Raw genomic sequence first — 27,390 nt, forward strand, 5'->3', positions numbered from 1 at the left:
TAAAAAAGTGTAACCGAGGGTTTATAAATGTCGCCTATACTGTATGAAACTACAAAATAACAAACACGGAGGCTCCAGTTTACACGAGGACCACTTTATTTACGTTCTTTCAAAAACTTCCGCTCCACTCTAACGTGTCATCACTTCCGCTCTTAGCGCCTTCTAAATAAGAGCTCAAGGCATATACTGTATAACAGCGCATAACAGGAACTTAACATCACAAAGAGGAAAGCCCATAAACATAGGTTACAAAAGTTATTTAATAAGAAGCCAAAAAATGCAAAAACAATAATGTTTGTGTTGGAGGAGATTAGGTACACCTGCAGACTGCAGGTGTACCTAATGTTGTGGCCCTGCAGTCATTCACAACTCCTCCAACACGAACATTATTGTTTTTGCACTTTTTGGCTTCTTATGAAGTAACTTTTTTAAATAGATTCAATCTTGCACGTGGAAAGTTTAAGTGTGGGCTTTAGTTGATATAACACTCCCGTCAGGGGTTGCCGTGCATTCTACGGCGGGGGTACAGGAGGCGGATTACTGCGAGCCTCAGCCAGTGCGTCTTTTGCAGCGGTTTTATGATCGCTCAGCACAAGAAATACGTTACACACATACAGTTGTTGACAAAATACACTGTACATTATATACCTCAGCTAACTAAACTATGGAAATGTATAATATAATTCATATAGCAATACGGTCTCACTGCACAGCAGGCCAGAAGTTTGCCGAGGCCGCAATCCATGGTGAGGCACAACGCAGTGGCGTGCCTCAACTGGCTGCTGTTCACCGCACCGTCTCTTCTCAGTATTTGAACGGCAAATGTGAAAATTCAGCGATTTTAAATAAAAAATAATCTAAAACGGTTGAAGTTAAATGGAAAATAACTTTATAGTATAATCACTGGATACATATAACAATTTAATTTAAAAAAAATATTTTTACATTTTTTTTCTTTCCATTATGGCAGGTGAGGCCCCGCCTCACCTGCCTCTAGTGACTGCACGTCACTGATGGATATATATATATATATATATATGTGTGTGTGTGTGTGTGTGTGTGTGTATATACAGTATATGGATATATATATATATATATATATATATATATATATATGTGTGTAATATATATATATATATATATATATATATATATATATATATATGTGTGTAATATATATATATATATATATATATATATATATATATATATATATATAAATATGCATATACAGTTGTGGTCAAAAGTTTGCATACACTTGTAAAGAACATAATGTCATTGCTGTCTTGAGTATCCAATATTTTCTACAACTCTTTTTTTTTGTGATAGAGTGATAGGAGCACATACTTGTTGGTCACAAAAACAATCATGAAGTTTGGTTCTTTTATTAATTTATTATGGGTCTACTGAAAATGTGAAATAAAATATAAAATGTAGATTGTTACTCAAATCTGCTGGGTCAAAAGTATACATACAGCAATGTTAATATTTGGTTACATGTCCCTTGGCAAGTTGCACTGCAATAAGGCGCTTTTGGTAGCCATCCACAAGCTTCTGGTTGAATTTTTGACCACTCCTCTTGACGAAATTGGTGCAGTTCCGTTAAATGTGTTGGTTTTCTGACATGGACTTGTTTCTTCAGCATTTTCCACACATTTAAGTCAGGACTTTGGGAAGGTCATTCTAAAACCTTAATTCTACCCTGATTTAGCCATTCCTTTACCACTTTTGACGTGTGTTTGGGGTCATTGTCCTGTTGGAACACCCATCTGTGCCCAAGACCCAACCTCCAGGCTGATGATTTTAGGTTCTCCTAAGTAATTTGGAGGTAATCCTCCTTTTCCATTGTCCCATTTACTCTCTGTAAAGCACAAGTTCCATTGGCAGCAAAACAGGCCCAGAGCATAATACTACCACCACCATGCTTGACGATAGGCATGGTGTTCCTGGGATTAAAGGCCTTACCTTTTCTCCTCCAAACATATTGCTGGGTATTGTGGCCAAACAGATCAATTTTTGTTTCATCTGACATCACATGGACAAAGATAACACCTTCTGGAGGAAAGTTCTGTGGTCAGATTAAACAAAAATTGAGCTGGATTACAGTTAAGTGCATTGAAAACATAATATGTAGATTGTTATTCGAACTGCTTTAGTAGGATGGAATACAAGCTCAGCAGAAACAAAAACGGCAGATTTTCGTCAAAACATGTCAAGTCTTTTCTCATACCAATCACACACATCCGGTTGGCACCTTCACAATAATAGCGCTACACTTCACATCCGGTCCAACCAACAAAACAACAAAAAAAACGTCTTACAATATGATTATGCTATTCTGTTTTTCTGTGTTATTAAACCTAAATAAATGTTTTCTGGCAGATTGAAATTAAGTGTATTGTAATGGCAGTGACGATATGAAGGAGGAAGATTGTCTTTGAACAAACTGTTCTTCTTTGCTACCACTGAGACTAGGGCTAATACTGCAGGCATGCCTGCCACTGCCCTCTACAGCCCACATCGGGTAATTACAGTTCACTACACAATATTACCATTGCTATGGTATATTCTTTTATAACCTGTTCTGATTGATCGCCCGCAATTGCAGAATGTTTAACAGACTAAATATTACATTTTTTTAATAAGTAGGTATAACAAGTTAAAACATTGTCATGCAGAGATATGAATGCCATTAACTTGCACTGCTGTGCAGAAGTTTGGAACAATGTCTTTGAATGTTATTTTCTCAGGGTATTCGACCTGGAACTGGACTGTTTGGTTTGTCTTAGAAGACGCTTTGCTTCTCATCCGCGTAGGCTTCATCAGTTTGTGCTCATAGACTTAGATTGGTCAGCTCTCGTCTAGCCCAAACCCCAAATATTTAAGCTAAATGTACAGATTCTGGACAGGGAGGACGGATGGTACGAAAGAGGAGTGAGGGAAACTATCAATGTCAAGGTTGAAAAACCATCCCGGAACAGAGGAGGTGGTCTGCGACGCCACCTATCTCCCACATACAGCACTGTCCTTTCAACCATTCCTAGAAGACTCTGCAGTTTAGCCTCCAACATATACCAGTCGTTAGAAACAATAGCTACAAAGTCAATTGAGTTGTGTACTTGATGCAGAGTTTTGCCAACCAAAGGTGCTAAGATGTTGGCCACATACTTAGCAATATTGTATGTCACAGAGTTAATGCTGCTGACAATGGGTCCAAGGGGAGCCCCATCTTTGTTTATTTATGGAAGGCCATAAATATGTGGTGACCCCAGCTGGTCGTTTGTGAAAAGTGCTTCCAGTTCCACCTCAGGGAAAAACAGCACTACTTTGAGAACAAAAATGTACGGATTCTGGACAGGGAGGACGGATGGTACAAAAGAGGAGTGAGCGAAGCCATCTAGGTCAAGGTTGAAAAACTATCCCTGTACAGAGGTGGTCTGCGACACCACCTGTCTCCCACATACAACACCGTCCTTTCAGCCACTACTAAAAGACTCTGCACTTTAGCCTCCAACAAATAACAGGAGTTAGAAGCTTTCTGGTCACAGAAGGTGACCAGAAAGCCATTTGTGCCATTTGATTCTGACTACTTTGGACTGGTAGTAGTCGATCCACAGCGATCGTTCTGCCACACAATACCTCAATGCTAACGAGGCGAATTTACACTTCAACGACCGTCGTTGGCTTCGACAGTCGGATTGCTTGTTTGCATTAAACATTTGTTTTCTCACTACGATAGGGCGAAACCATCCTTACCGAGGCACACCCTGCTGGGTTTTGGAGTATAGATACTTGGAGTTTTGGCACCAGCCGCTGGACTAGATCTGACCAATCTAAGTCTATGAGCACGAACTGATGAAGCCTACTGGGATGAGAGGCAAAACATCTTCTAAGAAAAACCAAACAGTCCATTTGCGATCGATTGAATGCCCTGAGATGACAATGACCTGGATGAATGAGAACAATCATAGACATACTATACAGATGCACTGTATGGCAAATGATATAATTTGATATATGTTGTTATCGCAGGAGCCTGAAATATATATATCGATAAAGCTTTTTGGCCGTATCGCCCATCACTACTTGTGAGGTGGCGATATACATTGTAATTCCTCTCTGAATTTCCACAGAGTATACAAATCAAAAGTGAAAAGCAGGAAGAGTTTCTTGAGTCATGCATTACATAATACAAGCGGTCACACAGGGGTGTTCAAAGTGCGCCTTGTTTTTTTAAAATGTTGTATGCGCATTAGCATATTCTCAAAATAAAATAAGCAAAAACAAATGTATAATGTATTGGGCAAAGCTTAAATGCTGATACAAATAACTAATAATAACGCAAAGATTTGTCTATAAAACAATTATCAAAGTTTTTTTAGCCGTTTAAAAAAATGTATATGCGTCCTGGCCATTTATGCAAGTTATTAGATAATGTCCCCACAAATAGATTGCTATCCTGTAAGAAGAAATTGTAAGTGTTACCTAAAGCATAGCCAGTACTGTTTATAAAGGTATTAAGAAGGCGACAGCCTGACCTCGTACGGTGCATCCAGCAAGTATTCACAGGGCTTTACTATTTCCACATTTTGTTATGTTACAGCCTTGTTCAAAAACGGAATAATTTCAGTTTTGTACTCAAAATTCTACAGACAATACCCCATAATTAAAATGTAAAAAGTTTTCAAATTTTGCACATTTATTAAAAAGAAAAACTAACTCCCTAGTATTCACAGCCTTTGCTCAATACCTTTTTAATACACAACTGGCAGCGTGAAGTATTTTTGAATACGATGCCATAAGCTTGGCACACCCATCTTTGGGCAGTTTCAGCAATTCCTTTTTGCAGAACCTCTCAAGCTCCATCAGGTTGGATGGGAAGCGTTGGTTTTCATCCAGGATGTCTCTGTACATTGCTGCATTCATATTTCCCTCTATCCTGACTAGTCTCCCGGTTACTGCTGCTGAAAAACATCCCCACAGCATGATGCTGCCGCCACCATGCTTCACTTTAGGGATGGTAATGGCCTGGTGATGAGCGGTGCCTGGTTTCCTCCAAACATGATGCCTGGCATTCACGCCAAAAAAGATCAATCTTTGTCTCATCAGACCAGAGAATTTTGTTTCTCATGGTTTGTCTGGCTTTTCTACCTTACAGGCCTGATTGGTGGATTGCTGCAGAGATGGTGCATAGATGGGTTTTCTCAAAGTGCCCCGAGAGGCTCCTGCCTAACAAAAACAAGCATGTTAGGTGAATTGAAGACAGGTATTGTCCATAGATGTGAATGTAAGTGAATGGTTATTTGATTGTGTGTGCCTAACGCCAGCTGGGATAGGCTCATACAAGGCTCCTCTACCCTAAAGAGGACAGACGTATAGAAAATAGATGGCTGGACCAAAGCTCTAAAGTTCCATGTAACCCTAAATCCTGTCTTTTTTTTCAATGTTTAATAAAACTTAAATCCTACTGTGCTTAAACAGGCCTGTTCTACAACATCATAATCTTTCATTTGATATACCACAACAGCCTGGAGCTCAAATGTTCCAGGAGTACTGTAGGGTATGTTTTTCTACTCTAAAATAACATTTAGATTGGCATAGAAATTAAATTAGAGTCAGGTTCAGTCCATTTGGTTGGTTTTATTTCAAGGGTGGTTTTGGTTCTTGGCCTAAGTCACACTGTAGTCTAGTTTCTGCTTAAAATGTGTAAAAAAAAATGTTTTTCCACTCAGCAATTCTAACCAGAAGCTACTCAAATATATTTAATTGACATTAGGGATGTAAAAATTTCAGCATTTCATATTACGGTTATTGTGACCAAAATGATCACAGTTATCATTAGTATCACGGTATTGTTGAACATGCTCTAAAGTACTTTTACACTCATTGAAATCTTTTAACCAAACTTTATTTGAAAATAATTACAAGTTAACATTAGACACACAATATATACATTCATATTTACCGCTCAGATGTTAAGTTAAAAAAAGTTAAAGTACCAATGATTGTCACACACACACTAGGTGTAATGAAATTTGTCCTCTGCATTTGACCTATCCCCTGGTTCACCCCCTGGGAGGTGAGGGGAGCAGTGGGCAGCAGCGGCGCCGCGCCTGGGAATCATTTTTGGTGATTTAACCCCCAATTCCAACCCTTGATGCTGAGTGCCAAGCAGGGAAGAATGCTGGTATGAGCTTTTAAACATAACCCGTTAACTGCTGCCATTCAAATGGTGAATAAGATACTCTTTAGGGTTCATATGTTTGTAAATCTGACTGTGATGAAGTCAGTGCCTCACCAGCCATCAACCTCACCGCACGTCACTGATATATATATATATATATATATATATATATATATATATATATATATATATATATATATATATATATATTAGGGCTGTGAATCTTTGGGTGTCCCACGATTTGATTCAATATCAATTCTTGGGGTCACGATTCGATTCAAAATTGATTTTTTTTTTTCAATTCAACACGATTCTCGATTCAAAAACTATTTTTTTCCCGATTCAAAAGGATTCTCTATTCATTCAATACATAGGATTTCAGCAGGATCTACCCCAGTCTGCTGACATGCAAGCAGAGTAGTAGATTTTTGTAAAAAGCTCTTATAATTGTAAAGGACAATGTTTTATCAACTGATTGTATTGTAAATTAGTTTTAACTGTTAAATGAACCAAAAATATGACTTATTTTATCTTTGTGAAAATATTGGACACAGTGTGTTGTCAAGCTTATGAGATGCAATGCAAGTGTAATCACTGCTATGTTGAAATTGTAACTAATATTGATAGTGTTGTTGATAATATTCATTTTTGTTTCACTACTTTTGGTTTGTTCTGTGTCGTGTTTGTGTCTCCTCTCAATTGCTCTGTTTATTGCAGTTCTGAGTGTTGCTGGGTCGGGTTTGGTTTTGGAATTGGATTGCATTGTTATGGTATTGCTGTGTATTGTTTTGTTGGATTCCATCCATCCATCCATTTTCTACCGCTTATTCCCTTCAGGGTCCCGGGGGGGCGCTGGAGCCTATCTCAGCTACAATCGGGCGGAAGGCGGTGTACACCCTGGACAAGTCGCCACCTCATCGCAGGGCCAACACAGATAGACAGACAACATTCACACTCACAATCACACACTAGGGCCAATTTAGTGTTGCCAATCAACCTATTCCCAGGTGCATTTCTTTGGAGGTGGGAGAAAGCCGGAGTACTCGGAGGGAACCCACGCAGTCACGGGGAGGACATGCAGACTCCACACAGAAAGATCCCGAGGCCGGGATTGAACCCAGGACTACTCAGGACCTTCATATTGTGAGGCTGACGCACTAAGCTTGTTGGATTGATTAATTAAATTTTTTTTTAAAAAATAGTTTTTTAACCGCGATTCGAATTCTAATCGATTTTTTCCCGCACCCCTGATATATATATATATATATATATATATATATATATATATATATATATATATATATATATATATATATATATATATATATATATTTATATATATATATATATATATATATGTGTGTGCATTGTTTCACACTTTATGAAAAAAAAAATGAAAAAACAGCATGAATTAATATTTATGTTCAGGCATTGTAGAATAAAATAATATGGTGCGGTATAAACTAAACTAATGTAAATCTGTTTATTGGATATGATTTTATTGTAAATGAATGTCCATCCATCCATTTCCTACCGCTTAATCCCTTCAGGGTCACGGAGCCTATTTCAGCTACAATCGGGCGGAAGGCGGTGTACACCCTGGACAAGTCGCCACCTCATCGCAGGGCCAACACAGATAGACAGACAACATTCACACTCACACACTAGGGCCAATATAGTGTTGCCAATCAACCTATCCCCAGGTGCATGTCTTTGGAGGTGGGAGGAAGCCGGAGTACCCAGAGGGAACCCACGCAGTCACGGGGAGAACATGCAAACTCCACACAGAAAGATCCCGAGGCCGGGATTGAACCCAGGACTACTCAGGACCTTCGTATTGTGAGGCACATGCAGTAACCCCTGTGCCACTGTGGATTGATTAATTTAAAAAAATAAAAATAATTAAAAAATAAAAAAAATATCGTTTTAAAAAAAAAAAGAGAATTGATTCTGAATTGCACAACGTGAGAATCGCGATTCGAATTCTAATCAATTTTTTCCCACACCCCTAATATATATATATATATATATATATATATATATATATATATATATATATATATATATATATATATATATATATATATATATATGTATATATGTGTGTGTGCATTGTTTCACACTTTATGAAAAAAAAATAAAAATGAAATAACAGTATTAATTAATATTTATGTTCAGGCATTATAGAATAAAATAATATGGTGCGGTATAAACTAAACTAATGTAAAACTGTTTATTGGATATGATTTTATTGTAAATGAACGTCCATCCATCCATTTTCTACCGCTTAATCCCTTCAGGGTCGCGGGGGGGCGCTGGAGCCTATTTCAGCTACAATCGGGCGGAAGGCGGTGTACACCCTGGACAAGTCGCCACCTCATCGCAGGGCCAACACAGATAGACAGACAACATTCACACTCACATTCACACACTAGGGCCAATTTAGTGTTGCCAATCAACCTATCCCCAGGTGCATGTTTTTGGAGGTGGGAGGAAGCCGGAGTACCTGGAGGGAACCCACGCAGTCACGGGGAGGACGTGCAGACTCCACACAGAAAGATCCTGAGGCCGGGATTGAACTCACGACTACTCAGGACCTTTGTATTGTGAGGCGAACGCACTAACTTGTTGGATTAATTAATTAAAAAAAAAAATTAAATTAATTAAAAAAAATATATATATATACATACAGTTTTAAAAAAAATTAGAATTGATTCTGAATCGCACAACGTGAGAATCGCGATTCGAATTCTAATCGATTTTTTCCCACACCCCTAATATATATATATATATATGTATATATATATATATATATATATATATATATATATATATATATATATGTGTGTGTGCATTGTTTCACACTTTATGAAAAAAAAAAGGAAAAAACAGCATTAATTAATATTTATGTTCAGGCATTATAGAATAAAATAATATGGTCCGGTATAAACTAAACTAATGTAAATCTGTTTATTGGATATGTTTTTATTGTAAATGAACATCCATCCATCCATTTTCTACCGCTTAATCCCTTCAGGGTCGCGGGGGGCGCTGGAGCCTATTTCAGCTACAATCGGGCGGAAGGCGGTGTACACCCTGGACAAGTCGCCATCTCATCGCAGGGCCAACACAGATAGACAGACAACATTCACATTCACACACTATGGGCCAATTTAGTGTTGCCAATCAACCTATCCCCAGGTGCATGTCTTTGGAGGTGGGAGGAAGCCGGAGTACCCGGAGGGAACCCACGCAGTCACGGGGAGAAAATGCAAAGTCCACACAGAAAGATCCCGAGCCCGGGATTGAACTCACGACTACTCAGGACCTTCGTATTGTGAGGCTGACGCACTAACCTTGTTTGATTGATTACGGTAATTAAAAAAGAAAAAAGTTTTTTAAAAATGAGAATCGATTCTGAATCGCACAACGTGAGAACCGCGATTCGAATTCTAATCGATTTTTTCCCGCACCCCTAATATATACAGGTAAAAGCCAGTAAATTAGAATATTTTGAAAAACTTGATTTATTTCAGTAATTGCATTCAAAAGGTGTAACTTGTACATTATATTTATTCATTGCACACAGACTGATGCATTCAAATGTTTATTTCATTTAATTTTGATGATTTGAAGTGGCAACAAATGAAAATCCAAAATTCCGTGTGTCACAAAATTAGAATATTACTTAAGGCTAATACAAAAAAGGGATTTTTAGAAATGTTGGCCAACTGAAAAGTATGAAAATGAAAAATATGAGCATGTACAATACTCAATACTTGGTTGGAGCTCCTTTTGCCTCAATTACTGCGTTAATGCGGCATGGCATGGAGTCGATGAGTTTCTGGCACTGCTCAGGTGTTATGAGAGCCCAGGTTGCTCTGATAGTGGCCTTCAACTCTTCTGCGTTTTTGGGTCTGGCATTCTGCATCTTCCTTTTCACAATACCCCACAGATTTTCTATGGGGCTAAGGTCAGGGGAGTTGGCGGGCCAATTTAGAACAGAAATACCATGGTCCGTAAACCAGGCACGGGTAGATTTTGCGCTGTGTGCAGGCGCCAAGTCCTGTTGGAACTTGAAATCTCCATCTCCATAGAGCAGGTCAGCAGCAGGAAGCATGAAGTGCTCTAAAATTTGCTGGTAGACGGCTGCGTTGACCCTGGATCTCAGGAAACAGAGTGGACCGACACCAGCATATGACATGGCACCCCAAACCATCACTGATGGTGGAAACTTTACACTAGACTTCAGGCAACGTGGATCCTGTGCCTCTCCTGTCTTCCTCCAGACTCTGGGACCTCGATTTCCAAAGGAAATGCAAAATTTGCTTTCGTCAGAAAACATGACTTTGGACCACTCAGCAGCAGTCCAGCTCTTTTTTTCCTTAGCCCAGGTGAGACGCTTTGCGCGCTGTTTCTTGGTCAACAGTGGCTTGACACGAGGTATGCGGCAGTTGAAACCCATGTCTTTCAAGCGTCTCTTGGTGGTGGATCTTGAAGCACTGACTCCAGCAGCTGTCCACTCCTTCTGAATCTCCCCCACATTTTTGAATGGGTTTTTTTTCACAATCTTGACCAGGGCGCGGTGATCCCTATCGCTTGTACACTTTTTCTGACCACAGTTTTTCCCTTCCCTTTGCCTCTCCATTAATGTGTTTGGACACAGAGCTCTGAGAACAGCCAGCCTCTTCAGCAATAACCTTTTGTGTCTTTCCCTCCTTGTGCAATGTGTCGATGGTTGCCTTTTGGACAGCTGTTGAATCTGAAGTCTTCCCCGTGTTTGTGTAGGCTTCAGAACTGGACTGAAAGACCATTTAAAGCCCTTTGCAGGTGTTTTGAGTTAATCAGCTGATTAGTTTGTGGCACCAGGTGTCTTCAAAATTTAACCCTTACACAATATTCTAATTTTGTGACACACGGAATTTTGGATTTTCATTTGTTGCCACTTCAAATCATCAAAATTAAATGAAATAAACATTTGAATGCATCAGTCTGTGTGCAATGAATAAATATAATGTACAAGTTACACCTTTTGAATGCAATTACTGAAATAAATCAAGTTTTTCAAAATATTCTAATTTACTGGCTTTTACCTGTATATATATATATATATATATATATATATATATATGTGTGTGTGCATTGTTTCACACTTTATGAAAAAAAATAAAAAAACAGCTTTAATTAATATTTATGTTCAGGCATTGTAGAATAAAATAATATGGTGCGGTATAAACTAAACTAATGTAAATCTGTTGATTGGATATGATTTTATTGTAAATGACCGTGACAGCGGTAAAACTAAGTGAAGTCTTGCTAGAACGCGTGTGTGAGAGTGGACCATCCGGCTTGCCGTAGCCCAGCAACAGCCCTCAGTGGCACTCCTCTCGTCAATTGAACGTTGGAAAGATGGCGGCGGCGTATGCACAAGCGAGAGTCCCCTGTGCCGGCGGATCGAAAGTGCTTCCAAGAGACTGAAAATCGTCCTCTGTGCAAAAATTTCACGGTGCAAAGTCCCTCGGCCGTTGCCTAGACATGGTCTGGTCCATGCACGGCGAAGAATAGGACGCCGCGTTCTCGCTATGGAGCCCCCAGATCGCTCCAAGCCCAGCAGGTATGTCGAACACAGAGACGACACCATCAGGGCTCCGTGCTTGCCAGATTGTGAGCCGAGGGTTGATGACACTGCTTAGTGTGTTAGAAAGCCACTTCCTGTCAAATTGTGAGACCCGTGCAGTCCAGTCGCCGCTTTACTTTTGCAACTTTTTTTTTTTTTGCAACGTTCTATAAACGCTTATTCCAGGAAGTATTAGAATTTTTTTGGGGGGTCAAGAGAAAAAGGAAGGCTGAGAAGGTAATTGTTCCAACATGTTAGAGAGCCAAGCAAGCTAACGACCAGTGTTAGCTTGTCATTTAAGGCTTCACAAGTTTACTTAACAAACTATTTACAAAGTAGTTACGTTTTATCACGCCGTGTTGTTAACACGCATGCATTTGAAACAAAACATCAACTTTAGCTTTAGCTAGCATTCATTCCTCTCTTAGGCATTGTTAATCCTTTAGCGCCTGTGTTGTGGTCCTGTGCATCTTTTTACTTGACGGTTTTTACATGGAATGCATTCCGATTCTTGTCTTTGTGCTTCGTCTTTAACTTTAAATGTGCAGAAACAAATACCCCACTGTCACTGACGCAATAGAATGCACATGAGTAAAAAAAAAAAAAAAAAAAAAAATTTTAAATGGTGATGTTATTGCTAAATGTAATCAAAATGGTGTAGTTTGCCCCTGACTGCAGGCGACAGAGCGCCTGGAATCTTCTGTTATGTCTTCTCTATCCTTGTTTTCCACCCCTTGTCTCCTGCAAAAAAAAAAAAAAAAATCATGGCTCATGTGCAAATTGTTTTGGTCTTTGATATGGATTGTGTTACTGCCACTTGCTGTCTAAAAGTGAACAAAACAGCTCAATGGTTGTGCAACACTGGCCCTATTAATGTGGTTGCATAAGGACAATGCACAACTTGATGTGACTATAGTGCATGTTCTTACTGGAAGTTGACATGAAAACATTCCCCCACTCCCCGTGTTTGTTTAGTGTGTGGGTGGAGGGTAACACTTACTATAATGAGCACAAATCTACAGTATGCCCACACACTTCATAGTGTTTTCATGGCTTTGAAGAAGACTAAACGGTGTCCTTGGTGTCCTCGAATGCATTGAAGCAGCCACGGGTTGGAAAGTTTTCAGGAACTGTGTGTGTGTGTGTGTGCTTGCATTGCTCTGTATTAAATAGCAATGAAGGCAGACATGACAGGCCTCGAAGGGAGGGAGGGAGTGCATATACTCTTAATATGTTTCCGTTGCACGAGCAGAGGTGAGGCGTAATGTCTCGTGTCTCAAAGTGGACACGGTCACTAGTAGCATTCCTGGGATTACAGGATGTGGTGTAGTTGCCGGCAGCACTGCAGACACTGGTGGCTACAGCTCATTAAAAGGCTGCGTTTGCCGGGAGCACAGGCGGTGCGTGGAGTGCAGATGGAGCCTCCTCTTCCTATTTCCTAACTGCATCCGTTCTCTGCCTACACCTGCTTGCAAGAAACGTGTGCAGGCTGTCGCTCTCATCTGCCGTTTCCTTCGAAACAATTGATCTTTTCTGCCAGCACGACTTGGTGTTTCAGATCATGAAAAAGATGAAAGGATTGCCATGCGCCGTACAACATATTTATTATTAGCTTGAAGGTTCCACTCCTGATGGCGAGATAGTCTTTCAAGTTCAGAGGCAACTTGCATGTAATTGACATTATGTATTGTACAGTACCTCAACATGCAGTGTCTACATTTATTTATGTGTCATCATGTGACCTCTTGAGCACGTTGACTGTTGACTGCAAACTTGTGTTGTGTCGTGCATGATTTGTAAGCTTTGTGCGTTTTGCATACAGGAGAGTCTGGGAGGTCCACTTCTGGCTGCGTGGAGCTATTCCACATAAGGGTGGGGTCGAGTTCCTTTTGTGTTTGTTGTTTTTCCCCCCCTAACACCGCAAGCTTACTGTATGAAAATGTGATGGTTGAATGTGTGCATCGTGGGCTGCAAGGGGTGGCACATTTACCAATGTATGCACTGTGAATGTGTCCAAACGTTGAACTATTTTTAGAAGGTAAAGTGAATTAATCTGTTCCGGGGTCAAACACTTCACAGCATTACTACCTCACATGGAAAACACTGCAAGATTAATCAAATCTGTCATTGGTCTTTACATTTATCCAGCTATTGTGTGATGAAAGGTAGAACTTAAGTGTGTTTTAAAGCACAAGTGTCTAATTTCGGGGCGTCAAACGTATGGCCCGCGGATGTGTTTGCTAAGTATAAAAATGAGCCGACATTTTTTAATGAAAGAAACTGCTTTTGTACATGTGTCCATTAGATGTCGCAATTGCAATTCTTTGTATCTATGTAGATGATGATACATATGTGTAAAAAAAAAACCCACATGATGTTAGTACATCAGTGGAGGAAAATGAGCAAACTACATAAAAGTTAAAGTTAAAGTACCAATGATTGTCACACACACATGAGGTGTGGCGAAATTATTCTCTGCATTTGACCCATCACCCATGATCACCCCCTGGGAGGTGAGGGGAGCAGTGAGCAGCAGCTGGTGATTCAAACCCCAATTCCAACCCTTGATGCTGAGTGCCAAGCAGGGAGGTAATGGGTCCCATTTTTATAGTCTTTGGTATGACTCGGCTGGGGTATAAATAACATCCTGTAATTTGATTTTGATATAATTTTTTTTATCTTGATGAACATTATCACATAATTTATTCAGAAAGTATAAATAACAACAAATAAAGGTAGAATACTATTAACCGCAACATTATGATTTGTACATTTTCAGAATGTGCTTGTTCTATTTTTAAACAAAGGAAACAATCTGAAGTTGACTTTATTTTTAAGTGATCGTGTCGTGATTGCACCAGTCCGGCCCACTTGGTAGTAGATTTTTCTCCATGTGGTCCCCGATCTAAAATGAGTTTGACACCCCTGGTCTAATTGTTGGTTTTGGTAATACAGTTATTTTTGAGGTACTGAAATCCACAACTTTTTTTAATGTCCTCTGTAGATTTTTTTCATTAAAAATCATGAAGCTAATTGATGCAGCAAATGTGGAAGATGCACACATGCATGAGTAACCAATACGAACAATACCAGGCACGGGTAGATTTTGCGCTGTGTGCAGGCGCCAAGTCCTGTTGGAACTTGAAATCTCCATCTCCATAGAGCAGGTCAGCAGCAGGAAGCATGAAGTGCTCTAAACCTTGCTGGTAGACGGCTGCGTTGACCCTGGATCTCAGGAAACAGAGTGGACCGACACCAGCTGGACTGCTGCTGAGTGGTCCAAAGTCATGTTTTCTGACGAAATCAAATTTTGCATTTCCTTTGGAAATCGAGGTCCCAGAGTCTGGAGGAAGACAGGAGAGGCACAGGATCCACGTTGCCTGAAGTCTAGTGTAAAGTTTCCACTATCAGTGATGGTTTGGGGTGCCATGTCATCTGCTGGTGTCGGTCCACTCTGTTTCCTGAGATCCAGGGTCAACGCAGCCGTCTACCAGCAAGTTTTAGAGCACTTCATGCTTCCTGCTGCTGACCTGCTCTATGGAGATGGAGATTTCAAGTTCCAACAGGACTTGGCGCCTGCACACAGCGCAAAATCTACCCGTGCCTGGTTTACGGACCATGGTATTTCTGTTCTAAATTGGCCCGCCAACTCCCCTGACCTTAGCCCCATAGAAAATCTGTGGGGTATTGTGAAAAGGAAGATGCAGAATGCCAGACCCAAAAACGCAGAAGAGTTGAAGGCCACTATCAGAGCAACCTGGGCTCTCATAACACCTGAGCAGTGCCAGAAACTCATCGACTCCATGCCACGCCGCATTAACGCAGTAATTGAGGCAAAAGGAGCTCCAACCAAGTATTGAGTATTGTACATGCTCATATTTTTCATTTTCATACTTTTCAGTTGGCCAACATTTCTAAAAATCCCTTTTTTGTATTAGCCTTAAGTAATATTCTAATTTTGTGACACACGGAATTTTGGATTTTCATTTGTTGCCACTTCAAATCATCAAAATTAAATGAAATAAACATTTGAATGCATCAGTCTGTGTGCAATGAATAAATATAATGTACAAGTTACACCTTTTGAATGCAATTACTGAAATAAATCAAGTTTTTCAAAATATTCTAATTTACTGGCTTTTACCTGTATAGAATAGAATAGTGTTGTCCACTGCAAAGGACATTGCATAAAAATAAACTAGGGATGTTCCGATTAGGGGTTTATGCTGCTGATCCTGATCATCCATGAGTGAGATCAGCCAATACCAATACGATACAAATCACATCTGTTAAAGGGGAACATTATCACCAGACCTATGTAAGCGTCAATATATACCTTGATGTTGCAGAAAAAAGACCATATATTTTTTTAACCGATTTCCGAACTCTAAATAGGTGAATTTTGGCGAATTAAACGCCTTTCTAATATTCGCTCTCGGAGCGATGACGTCACAACATGACGTCGCATCGGGAAGCAATCCGCCATTTTCTCAAACACCGAGTCAAATCAGCTCTGTTATTTTCCGTTTTTTCGACTGTTTTCCGTACCTTGGAGACATCATGCCTTGTCGGTGTGTTGTCGGAGGGTGTAACAACACGAACAGGGACGGATTCAAGTTGCACCAGTGGCCCAAAGATGCGAAAGTGGCAAGAAATTGGACGTTTGTTCCGCACACTTTACCTACGAAAGCTATACTACGACAGAGATAGCAAGAATGTGTTGATATCCTGCGACACTCAAAGCAGATGCATTTCCAACGATAAAGTCAAAGAAATCTGCCGCCAGACCCCCATTAAATCTGCCGGAGTCTGTGAGCAATTCAGGGACAAAGGACCTCGGTAGAACGGCAAGCAATGGCGGCAGTTTGTTCCCGCAGACGAGCGAGCTAAACCCCCTGGATATCTTGGCTCACACCGTCCCGAAGATGATCAAGAGAAGAATATCGACCCTAGCTTCCCTGGCCTGCTGACATGAGGGTATGTCTACAGAATATATTAATTGATGAAAATTGGGCTGTCTGCACTCTCAAAGTGCATGTTGTTGCCAAATGTATTTCATATGCTGTAAACCTAGTTCATAGTTGTTAGTTTCCTTTAATGCCAAACAAACACATACCAATCGTTGGTTAGAAGGCGATCGTCGAATTCGTCCTCGCTTTCTCCCGTGTCGCTGGCTGTCGTGTCGTTTTCGTCGGTTTCGCTTGCATAAGGTTCAAACCGATATGGCTCAATAGCTTCAGTTTCTTCTTCAATTTCGTTTTCGCTACCTGCCTCCACACTACAACCATCCGTTTCAATACATTCGTAATCTGTTGAATCGCTTAAGCCGCTGAAATCCGAGTCTGAATCCGAGCTAATGTCGCTATAGCTTGCTGTTCTTTCCGTCATGTTTGTTTGTGTTGGCTTCACTATGTGACGTCACAGGAAAATGGACGGGTGGTTAAAATCAGGCACTTTGAAGCTTTTTTTTAGGGATATTGCGTGATGGGTAAAATTTTGAAAAAAACTTCGAAAAATATAATAAGCCACTGGGAACTGATTTTTAATGGTTTTAACCATTCTGAAATTGTGATAATGTTCCCCTTTAAGTATAATTATTTCAATGTATTTATGGTGAGTGCTATTAACAGTTTAACAATTTCAGCACAATATTTCAGCTAGTTTCTTATTCCCTTCTGTGTGTTACATGTTCAGCCTCCAGTGATGATGATACTATAAAGACCTTTTTTTTCCCCCGTAATGGAGGAGACTTTTTTTCGAGGAGCTACTCCACACTGTGTATGGACACACATAATTAGTTGTTAGCCGGGGGACTAAAAATAAATAGTGTCAGCCAGAAGGGATCGACATTTGTGATCAGCGATAAAACGCATTCATCAGCAATGATGATCGTGTACTTTTTCATGAGAATCTGCCGATACTGATCGGTGGCCGATCTATCGGCACACTTTTAGAACAAACATTTTTGACTAAAAAAATATTATTAATATGTTTGTCACTCAATATTATTATTTGATACAAAAGAATGCAACCTTTATTTGTCTGAGTCGTAAGACGATATTGCCTTACAAGTGTAAAAAAAAAAAAAAGTTTACCCCTAATGTAATATAAAATGTTGAAGCTCCACACATTGCTGGCATTAGCAATCGTCACTATGTGCTCTTGTTGCTCGTTGTCAACTCCAAGCTCGGGGACACAACATATTTGAAAAAAGGTGTTGCAAAAAGCCCAAGACAAAGCCAAATGCATAGGTTTATGATGATATTTGTGCAGCTTAAAAAATATATATATATTAGGGGTGTAACGGTACACAAAATTTCGGTTTGGTATGTACCTTGGTTTAGAGGTCACGGTTCGGTTCATTTTTGGTACAGTAAGAAAACAACAAAAAAATAAATGTTTTGGTTATTTAAACAATGGCTTTATCCTTTTAAGATTGGGAACACTATAATAATTCTGCCCACGTTAATCAACATTAAACTGCCTCAAGTTGATGCTCAGATTAAATAAAATGACAAATATTTTCTTCTACATATAAAAAGTGCAACATTAAACAGTTTCAAGTCAACTCATCATGCTTAATTTATTACAGCATTTGGGAAGCCTTTAGTTGATTTTTATCACACACACTGCAAAATGAGCAAACGTTACGCTAAAAGCTAATTAGCCTTCACCTCAAGCCAGGACTGCGAGCGAGCTGAGCTGCAGTTTATATTTCTAGAACGTCAACAGGCTCATAGTGATGTTACTAGTAGTTGACTGGGAGGTGTTTATTTTAATTTGGGGCGAGTACGCTGCCTGATGCTCACCTGCTAAACACCTATCTGCTCGACGCTGAAGCGCTGATTACATGCGCTCTGAATACGCACTGCTGATAGGCTGTTACCGCTATAGGTTGTAACCAATCAGATGGTTGTGTGGGTGGGACAATGCTGAGTGCTGTGTAGGAGACAGAGGCAGAAAGCAGAGCAGCTTGTTAAGACTTTAGCTTAGGCGGCTACTTCATATGTTCGTGTGGAAACTCGTTCCGTACAACTCCGAACCGAACCGGAACCCCCGTACCGAAACGGTTCAATACAAATACACGTACCGTTACACCCCTAATATATATATATATGTATATACAGTACAGGCCAAATGTTTGGACACACCTTCTCATTCAATGCATTTTCTTTATTTTCATGACTATTTACATTGTAGATTGTCACTGAAGGCATCAAAACTATGAATGAACACATGTGGAGTTATGTACTTAACAAAAATAAAGGTGAAATAACTGAAAACATGTTTTATATTGTAGTTTCTTCAAAATAGCCACCCTTTGCTTTGATTACTGCTTTGCACACTCTTGGCAATTCTCTCGATGAGCTTCAAGAGGTAGTCACCTTGAAATGGTTTTCACTTCACAGGTGTCATAGTTTCGATGCCTTCAGTGACAACCTACAATGTAAATAGTCATGAAGATAAAGAAAACTCATTGAAATGAGAAGGTGTGTCCAAACTTTTGGCCTGTACTGCAATCACATTTTAAAGCACCACTGTATGTAGATTTTAACTTCTTTTTACACTTATATGGCGGTTAGGAATGTTTCTAAAATCTATGCCTTTTACGTTAATAAAGTTTCATGGTGCTTGAACAGTTTTGACTCTGGAACAGACATCACTGAGCGGATTGTGTGATTAGTTCGCTCGATAACTTGGGGGACTATTTCATCTATTTTGCAGTGTGGACAGGTGTTAAAGTCTTTAGTCTGCTGAGGGTCAGTTATGCCAGTCCTAATTAGGGGAAAGTGTGCTCTTTCAAATCAGACCAACTTCTCCCTCCTTTCCTCCCCCCATATCTCTTTCTCTTTAAAAAAAAAAAAAAAAAGTCCTTTTTAGTTTTGTCATTGTGAGCAAGCGTGCTCACTAAACAGCTGTGTGCATTCAGTGCTGGGCCTCATGGGCCACGTGTCAGTCCTATACAATAGAGTGCCCCTTCCTGGTACAATAGTGTGGATGGTTGGGTGTCAAAGGTCACCCCCATGCCCCTCCCTTCAGCTGAATCTGGCAGCCCTTGGTATCTGTGCTTCAGTCGCTTTGCAGAAAAGGCTGGGTTTTGGTGCTTTTTATTATGCACGCAGTGTTCCTGCCTAAAGGGTGCAGCATTCCGCTGGCCTTTATGGGGGTGCCCAATGAGCCATCAGATGAGCTATTGAGAGTAGCCAGACGCCATCTGCAGTGATCATTTACTTGCGGCGGCCAGTCAGAGACAGCTTGCAGACAGTAGGGCACGCGAGCCTCTGACCTTGCGAGTGGCTTCCCTAACCCAAAAGTATCCGAAAGAGGAATTTCTGTGCATGAAGGCAAGCGAGCAAACAGCAAAGGCGTCATTGGTGTTGCTGTCATTCCTGAACGATTAAGTCATGCTGTGTGTCTTTAAAAAAAAAAAAGTGATCAGTCCCCTCCCCTCTCACATGCACAGACTATTCCTGTCCTTGATCTCTTGCACTTTGCAAAACAAAAGTCTTCTTGGTTGAATCATCATCATTTCTGCCGGGCACCTTCTTTCTTCATGCACGTTCCTGCGCCCTGCCTTTGCACCGATGTGCGGTGTGGACGTGCTAAATGCCTTTATTGTGACTGCAGAGATTGCTTACTGTGCCTTCTTGTGCAGTCATTTCCTGCTTCTGCAGAACAAGCCCCTCCACAGTTTCTCATACAATGCACTCATGAAAGGCCCCACTGTTGTTGTTCTTCTTCTTCTATGCGAGTGTCGCTCTTAAGTCATTTCAGGGGCTGCAGTGCTGGCAGTTGGAGTACTTGTTGCAGTATTTGTTGCAGGATTCACAGCAGGTGTCTAGTCTAGTTCCACGGCAGCCCCCAGGGGACTCCCAATGGGCGCGGATTGTGATGCAGGGCAGATGGAGCCGTATAGAAACCTGCACTCGCTCCTTTCAGTTTAAGCAAGTGATTTCCAGATGAACGCCCTCCTGCGCCCTCTCTTAAACACTCACACAGCGAATGTGATACAACCCCACCCCTTTGCACTGTGTCCACACAAACGGGCACGTGTTGCGTGAATGCCGCTAAGTCCGATGATGGATGAAGGGACACATGGTGATCAGCATGCAGAGCCACCAGGTTGCATACCCCACACCACCCCACCCTCCCCTTCCTTCTCTTTTTGTCTCCTCTGGCTGGGGTCACACGATCCAACCTTTCTATCTAATCCTATTAAAACACCCTCAAAAAGGCATCAGGTAACAAAGGTTTGACAATGTTGCCTCAAGGCGTGCCGCCTGACCCCCCTTCCTAAGATAGAAGGGTTTCAAGTGATTGCTATGCTTTCCCTGCACTGCAACTATGTTGTCAGGCTAGCTCTGTGTCTGAACATTTGACAGCAAAGTATTGATACCCTAATTACATGAAAACAAGCATCTTGAATGCCAAAAATGCGTATGCATGAGCTTGAACGCGCCTCGGTTGCGAAAGAGCTGACTCGTGCTCGATATATGACTTCCAGTGCAACGTGGACGGTTGAACACAATCTGTCCACAGATGCCATATTTGATTTTATATAGAAACTTTTTCCCCTCATAAGAAATAATGGAACTTTTATTAGTCCATTCCAGGATCAAAGTGCCCCATGGTAAAACAGTGATTGTGTGCAAAGTGGCGCTAACTTTCAAGCGTGCTGCAAGCGTTATATCCCGGGCTCGGGCTAATCATAACAATGTAACGTTGTACAACGGTACCTCAGTGTTTATTAATCCGTTCCTAAGGTTCCGTTGAAAACCAAAACTATTTTTCCCATTGGAATCAAATCCAATAAATCTGTTCTAGATAATAGGAATCTGTATTATGGCCTAAAATCTATATCGCAATATATATTGCAGCCTCCTGCGATAACGATGTATATATCACAATATATTATTTGGTATATAAATGATTATAGAACCATTTTCAAACGGGCTCTTAATTTGGCTGCTGACATAATTTCCGCATGTATTTTCTCCAAACTATTCACATACCTGCTAATTTAATGTCAATATCTTGTTTCTCTCTAATGTAACATGGTTATATTTACACCTCCATTAACATGTAATAAGCACTTATACTTCTGTTGTTTCAATACTTTACATTCGTTTTGGGCGATACCACACATTGGGTATCGATCCAATACCATGCAGTTACAGAGGCAGTATTGGTCATACCAATGCTGATACTTCAAATTTTCAAGGTCATTGAATGATTAAATTTTTCACCATAATTACTATTAGGACGAAATAGTGTTCACAGCCCTTCACTTTTTTCACATTTTATGTTACAACGGACCTTATTCAATTTTGGAATACATTTGTTTTTGTCCTCAAAATTCTAACACACAATACCCCATATTGACAATGTGGAAAATGTTCTGTTTTTTTAGAAATGTTTGCAAATTTATTAGGAATAAAAAACAAAGAAATCACATGTACATAAGTATTTACAGCCTTTGCTCAACACTTTGATGCACATTTGGCAGCATTTACAGCCTCAAGTCTTTTTGAATACAAAGCCACAAGCTTGGCACACTTATCTTTGGGCAGTTTCGCCCATTCCTCTTTGCTCTCAAGCTTCATCAGGTTGGATGGGAAACATCGGTGTACATCCATTTTCAGATCTCTCGAGAGATCGGATTGAAGTCTGGGTTCTGGCTGGGCTACTTGAAGCAATTCCTTTGAGTCTTACAGGTGCATTTTGGCAAATCTTTACTAAGAAATGGCTTCCGCCTGGACACTATACCATCTAGAACTGATTGGTTTGCTGCAGAGATGGTTGTCCTTCTGGAAAGTTCTCCTCTTTCCACAGAGGAATGCTGTAGCTCTGACAGAGTCATCATCGGGTTCTAGGTCACCTCCCTGACTAGGACCCTTTTCCCCCAATTGCTCAGTTTAGACGGCCGGCCAGCTCAAGGAAGAGCCCTCGTGGTTCCAAACGTCTTCCATTTACAAACGATAGAGGCCACTGTGTTAATTGGGACCTTCAAGGCAACAGATATTTTTCTGCACTCTTCCCCATATTTGTGCCTCGAGACAATCGTGTCTTGTAGGTCCTTCCTTCGACTTAATTCTTGGTTTGTGCTCTGCCATGCACTGTCAAGTGTGGTACCATGTATATTAGGGCTGGGCAGTGTACCGGTATTACCAATAATACTATTAGTATTATAGCAAATACCGATATAGAAAGAGATATGTATTTGAGACGATACCGCCATAGGTTTCTTTTGATGAAACCTAACGTTCATGAAAAAAATTTACGAAAATTGCTTGGACGGAGTAACTAATTACTTTATAAGAATAAGCAACACATTGCGTTACTACTTCCAACAAAAATAATCTGAGTACTCTCAACACTGGTTATCTAGCCATAAGTAACTTAGACAACCTTAAGCACTTTGCACGTTTTGTTTAAGATACCGGTACACCCTGTATATTGCCATTCAGACTAAAAATACCAGGATATCAGTGTTGGTCCATATCACCGAGCCCTAGTGCGAGCGGTCAGCAACCTGCTGCTCTTTAGCACCGCCCTAGTGGCTCCCTGGAGCTTTTAAAAAAAAAAAATTATGAAAATGGAAATGGATGAGGGGGAAATATGTTTTTTGTTTTAATACGGTTTCTGTAGGAGAACAAACATGACACAAACCTCCCTAATTCTTAAAAATCCCACTGTTTGTATTACGGTAAACATGCTTCACTGACGAGAGTATTTGGCAAGCGCAGTTTTGTCATACTAATTTTGGCGGTCCTTGAACTCACTGTAGTTTGTTTACATGTACAATTTTCTTCGACACTACCACAGAATAACAGTTTTTTTGCCACTCCTCCTTTGTCTCATTTTGTCCACCAAACTTTTGTGAGCTTTGTTGATGTTATTTGTTGGAGTGCTAATCAGGCATATATGGTCAGTGCATGACTGCAAGCTAATTGATGCTAACATGCTATTTAGGCGAGTTGTATGTACATATTGCATCATTATGCCTCGTTTGTAGGTATATTTGAGCTCATTTAATTTTCTTTACCCATGTCCTCTGTGTATTTAATTTATATCTGCATGTCTAGTGACACATTATGTGTATATAATATTGGCTGCATTTCTGATTGTTTATGTGCCGTTATAGACCACAGCAAACGTTACACAGCTTGCAAAGATTGTAATAAGTCCATTAGATGAAGACAGCCTGCCGTTTCCTTTAAATTGGACGCACACATCTATACCTTTGGCCATTCTAGGCCAGAAATTTCCAAGAGGCTATCTCACCCTCTGAGCAGCCTCCGTTTTACTAATGTTCTCCAATGTTGTAAAAATGTGTAGAATAAATATTACATTTCAATATTTCTGTCAGCCTGCGACACATAGTCATTTTGATAGTAAGCTAATATAAACACTTACATAATGTGTTGCCGTCATTGTAACACTTATATAAGGCTTTTAATTGTGTGAGGCTCCAGACATTTATATATATTTTTTATTTTTGGTCCAATATGGCTCTTTCAACATTTTGGGTTGCCAAAATCTGAACATCTCAGAGATGATCAGTTGAAACAGGATGCACCTGACCTCACTTTTGAGCTTCATGGCAAATGCTTTGAATACTTAAGTACATCCATCCATCCAATTTCTACCGCTTGTCCCTCTTGGGGTAACAGGGGGTGCTGGAGCCTATCCCAGGTGATGTATTCATTTATTTTGTATTGTAGATAACATGGGATGGTGGTTCTTAGGTCAAAATGTTGCATAGATTATGCTTTACAGACCATCTTTAAAACGCTTTCTGACCGTCTCTTCGAACTATACGCTAATTTGTATAAAAAATGGCAAAAGCGGAGGTTGCATGTGCATGTACGAGCCAGTCTGCCTCTTAACAAGAGGATAGAGAAAAATGACACGGGCTACAATGGTAGATGCACACAAAGCACTGTGGGTAACTTTGTCATTTATGGAGAAATCCGCTGACGTGGGACAAAAGTTGCTAATGGGGCAAATATCTCCTTTTGGAGGAAGTATGAAGGAAGGCAAGATTGTTTTATAAATATCTCTGCCATGCCTCCATGGTATGAGTTCAAATTTTTGGCACTTATGCATAACTCAAATACACAAAAACAGGTGAGAAAAGTTGGTTTTGCACAATAGGTCCCTTTCAGGAGATGTTCTCTTTAAAACAGATGTGTAAACAAAGATTCCAGAAAATAATTGAGAAAAACAGGACCTAACAACGAAACCTAAGTAGTGGCGCAGGTTCAATATAGAACACTCATCTTATTCGGGCATTGTTTAGATTTTTTGATGTCGAAAACATAGACTGTGAGCGAGTTAGGGTTAATTATCATAGAAGTGTAAAAGGAAGTTAAGCGCTTTGATGGCATGTGTCTAAAGCGCTGTGGTCGTCTTGTGCAGAGAGGGGCAGCTAGTCAGGCTCCATGGGAGACATCACCAGTCCGTCGTCAGTCTGCTGTGGCGAGCACCGCACATTCATTGCAGCCTCACTTTTTGCAACTGTGGCATTGCAAGAGATTTGCTGCGCGCTCTGATATGGCTGCAAACATTCAAGCACTTTCTGACCTTGTACATGCTTCTGTGGTTCTCCTGGTTTGACATCGTTAAAATCACTCAGAGGGAAAAAAAAAAAAGAAGCCAAAGAGCGTCTTTGTTGTTAATTTCGGCCTTCGGGCAGCTCTGCTTATTATAAAAATGTCAGCATGAATAGCTCGTTGTGAACAGTTTGGCTATTTTTTGCTTCTAAATTACATCGTAAATGTTAACAGGCAGGGCAACCCGCTGGAAGATGAATCCAGACAGAACTCTCAGGAGGAGGAATCCTGGGACTCGCCCAGCGAGGGAGAGGAATCTTTGTATGCTACATCGCCTCCTTACACCCACCGTCAGATGAAGCGTATGTCTGGCAAACATCATCAGAAAAACAGCCAGACAAGGAGTGGTGGACGTTCTCCCTGCAAGAGTGAGATAAATCAGATGTGATCATAGACAATATTTGTGTTGTATGGTCGGTCTGCTTTTGCTGAGCCAGCAGTTCTGTGTGTGTGTTTCAGCGGACCACAGCCCGTCTGTCCTGAAAGAGAGCCCCCGGCCTGCGGAGATGCCCGAGGACCACAGCTACAAGCAGGGCAAGAAGCAAAGGGCCACCTTGCGTTCCACAGAGAGAGACCACAAAAAGACCTTTGAGACCTTCATGCTGGACCCGCTGTCCAAGTCAGGGCCGTTTGGCGCCCTCAACATGGACCCCCGGAAGCACTACCTGAGCTTGGGCTGCAGCAGTTGCAAACTCCCCGTGTCCATGCCCCACATGGCCCGCACACACCGCCAGACCTCCAGGACGGACTGTCCGGCGGACCGCCTCAAGTTCTTTGAGACTCTGCGGCTGCTGCTCAAGCTCACGTCCATGTCGTCCAAGCGCAAGGAGAAGGAGCAGCGGGGCCTGGAGAACATGGCCTTCATGGGACACAACAATGAAGTCATTTGGCTGGAGCTGCAGGCGTGGCACGCACGGCGCTCCATCAGCGACCAGGATTTCTTCCTCTTCACGGCGCGCCAGGCCATCCCCGACCTCATCAACGATGTGCTGCATTTCAAGGTCAAGTACGACAGCCTGAGACAGGCTCTGTGTTCGGAGTCCCAAGGCGTTCACGTGGACTGCCAGACTGTTAGGACTGTTCCGAACTTAGACTGTCAAGAGAAAGGTAAGCCAGCTGTTGCGGAAACCAACCACTGCGGGGTGGATTCTTGGGGCTTTAGTGCATGCCCCACCACTGGGATGAATGCAGCCGAGCCCCTGGGGTCAGGCGGCGACTGCAAAGAGCACCTTCAAAGGCAGCGGTTGGCCTTTGAGCAGGTCAAGCGCGTCATGGAGCTGCTGGAGTACGTGGAGGCGCTGTACCCGTCGTTGCAAGCCTTGCAAAGGGACTATGAGAAGTATGCAGCGCGAGACTTCCAGGGCAGAGTGCAGGCGCTCTGCCTGTGGCTCAACATCACTCAGGACCTCAACCAGAAGCTGCGCGTCATGGCCACCGTCCTGGGCCTACGGGACCTCTCCCGCATCGGTTGGCCCGTCTTTGAGATCCCGTCCCCCCGCTGCTCCCGTGGCAACGAAGAAGAGGAGAACGAGGAGGACGAGGAGAACAACTCAACCGCCACTTTCACTGCTGAAAGTGACGGCGAGGAGGATGAGGAGGAGGAGACAGCGGGATGTATCCTACACAAGAGAGAGCTGTCTCCGACTCTGACTCCCAAATTTGCCCGATTGTTGTCGGAGGAAGAGTTTCTCCCGACAGCACAGGCAGGAGGGGGCGTGTTCTGCCCCACCGCCATCTACAGACCCTTTGTGGATAAAGCACTGAAGCAGATGGGACTGCGCAAACTCATCCTCAGACTGCACAAACTGATGGACCGCTCCCTTCAGAGGTCCAGGGCGGCCCTGCTCTGCCACACACCTGCACTGGAGGTGAGACTTTTTGATTGATTCCTTCAAAATGATTAGGCAGCACATGACATTTTAATTAATACAGTATGTTTATACAACAATATTGCAGTGTATTTTCTTTAAAAA

The 27,390-nt window shown here is 41.3% G+C and overlaps 1 protein-coding gene across 2 annotated transcripts in view; it reads left to right on the forward strand.

Annotated features, from left to right (window-relative positions):
• The first annotated feature begins 11,538 nt into the window (after positions 1 to 11,538).
• map3k4 (mitogen-activated protein kinase kinase kinase 4) overlaps positions 11,539 to 27,390 on the forward strand; it is a 48,798-nt gene continuing 32,946 nt past the window's right edge. For both annotated transcript variants that reach the window (XM_061958911.1, XM_061958919.1), the window contains exons 1-3: positions 11,539 to 11,798; positions 25,592 to 25,785; positions 25,877 to 27,285. In XM_061958911.1, coding sequence (XP_061814895.1) covers positions 11,767 to 11,798; positions 25,592 to 25,785; positions 25,877 to 27,285 — 1,635 coding nt within the window. In that variant the 5' untranslated portion in view covers positions 11,539 to 11,766. The remainder of the gene's footprint in view (positions 11,799 to 25,591; positions 25,786 to 25,876; positions 27,286 to 27,390) is intronic.

The sequence above is a fragment of the Nerophis lumbriciformis genome, linkage group LG02 (assembly GCF_033978685.3).
Source record: "Nerophis lumbriciformis linkage group LG02, RoL_Nlum_v2.1, whole genome shotgun sequence".
NCBI lineage: Eukaryota > Metazoa > Chordata > Actinopteri > Syngnathiformes > Syngnathidae > Nerophis > Nerophis lumbriciformis.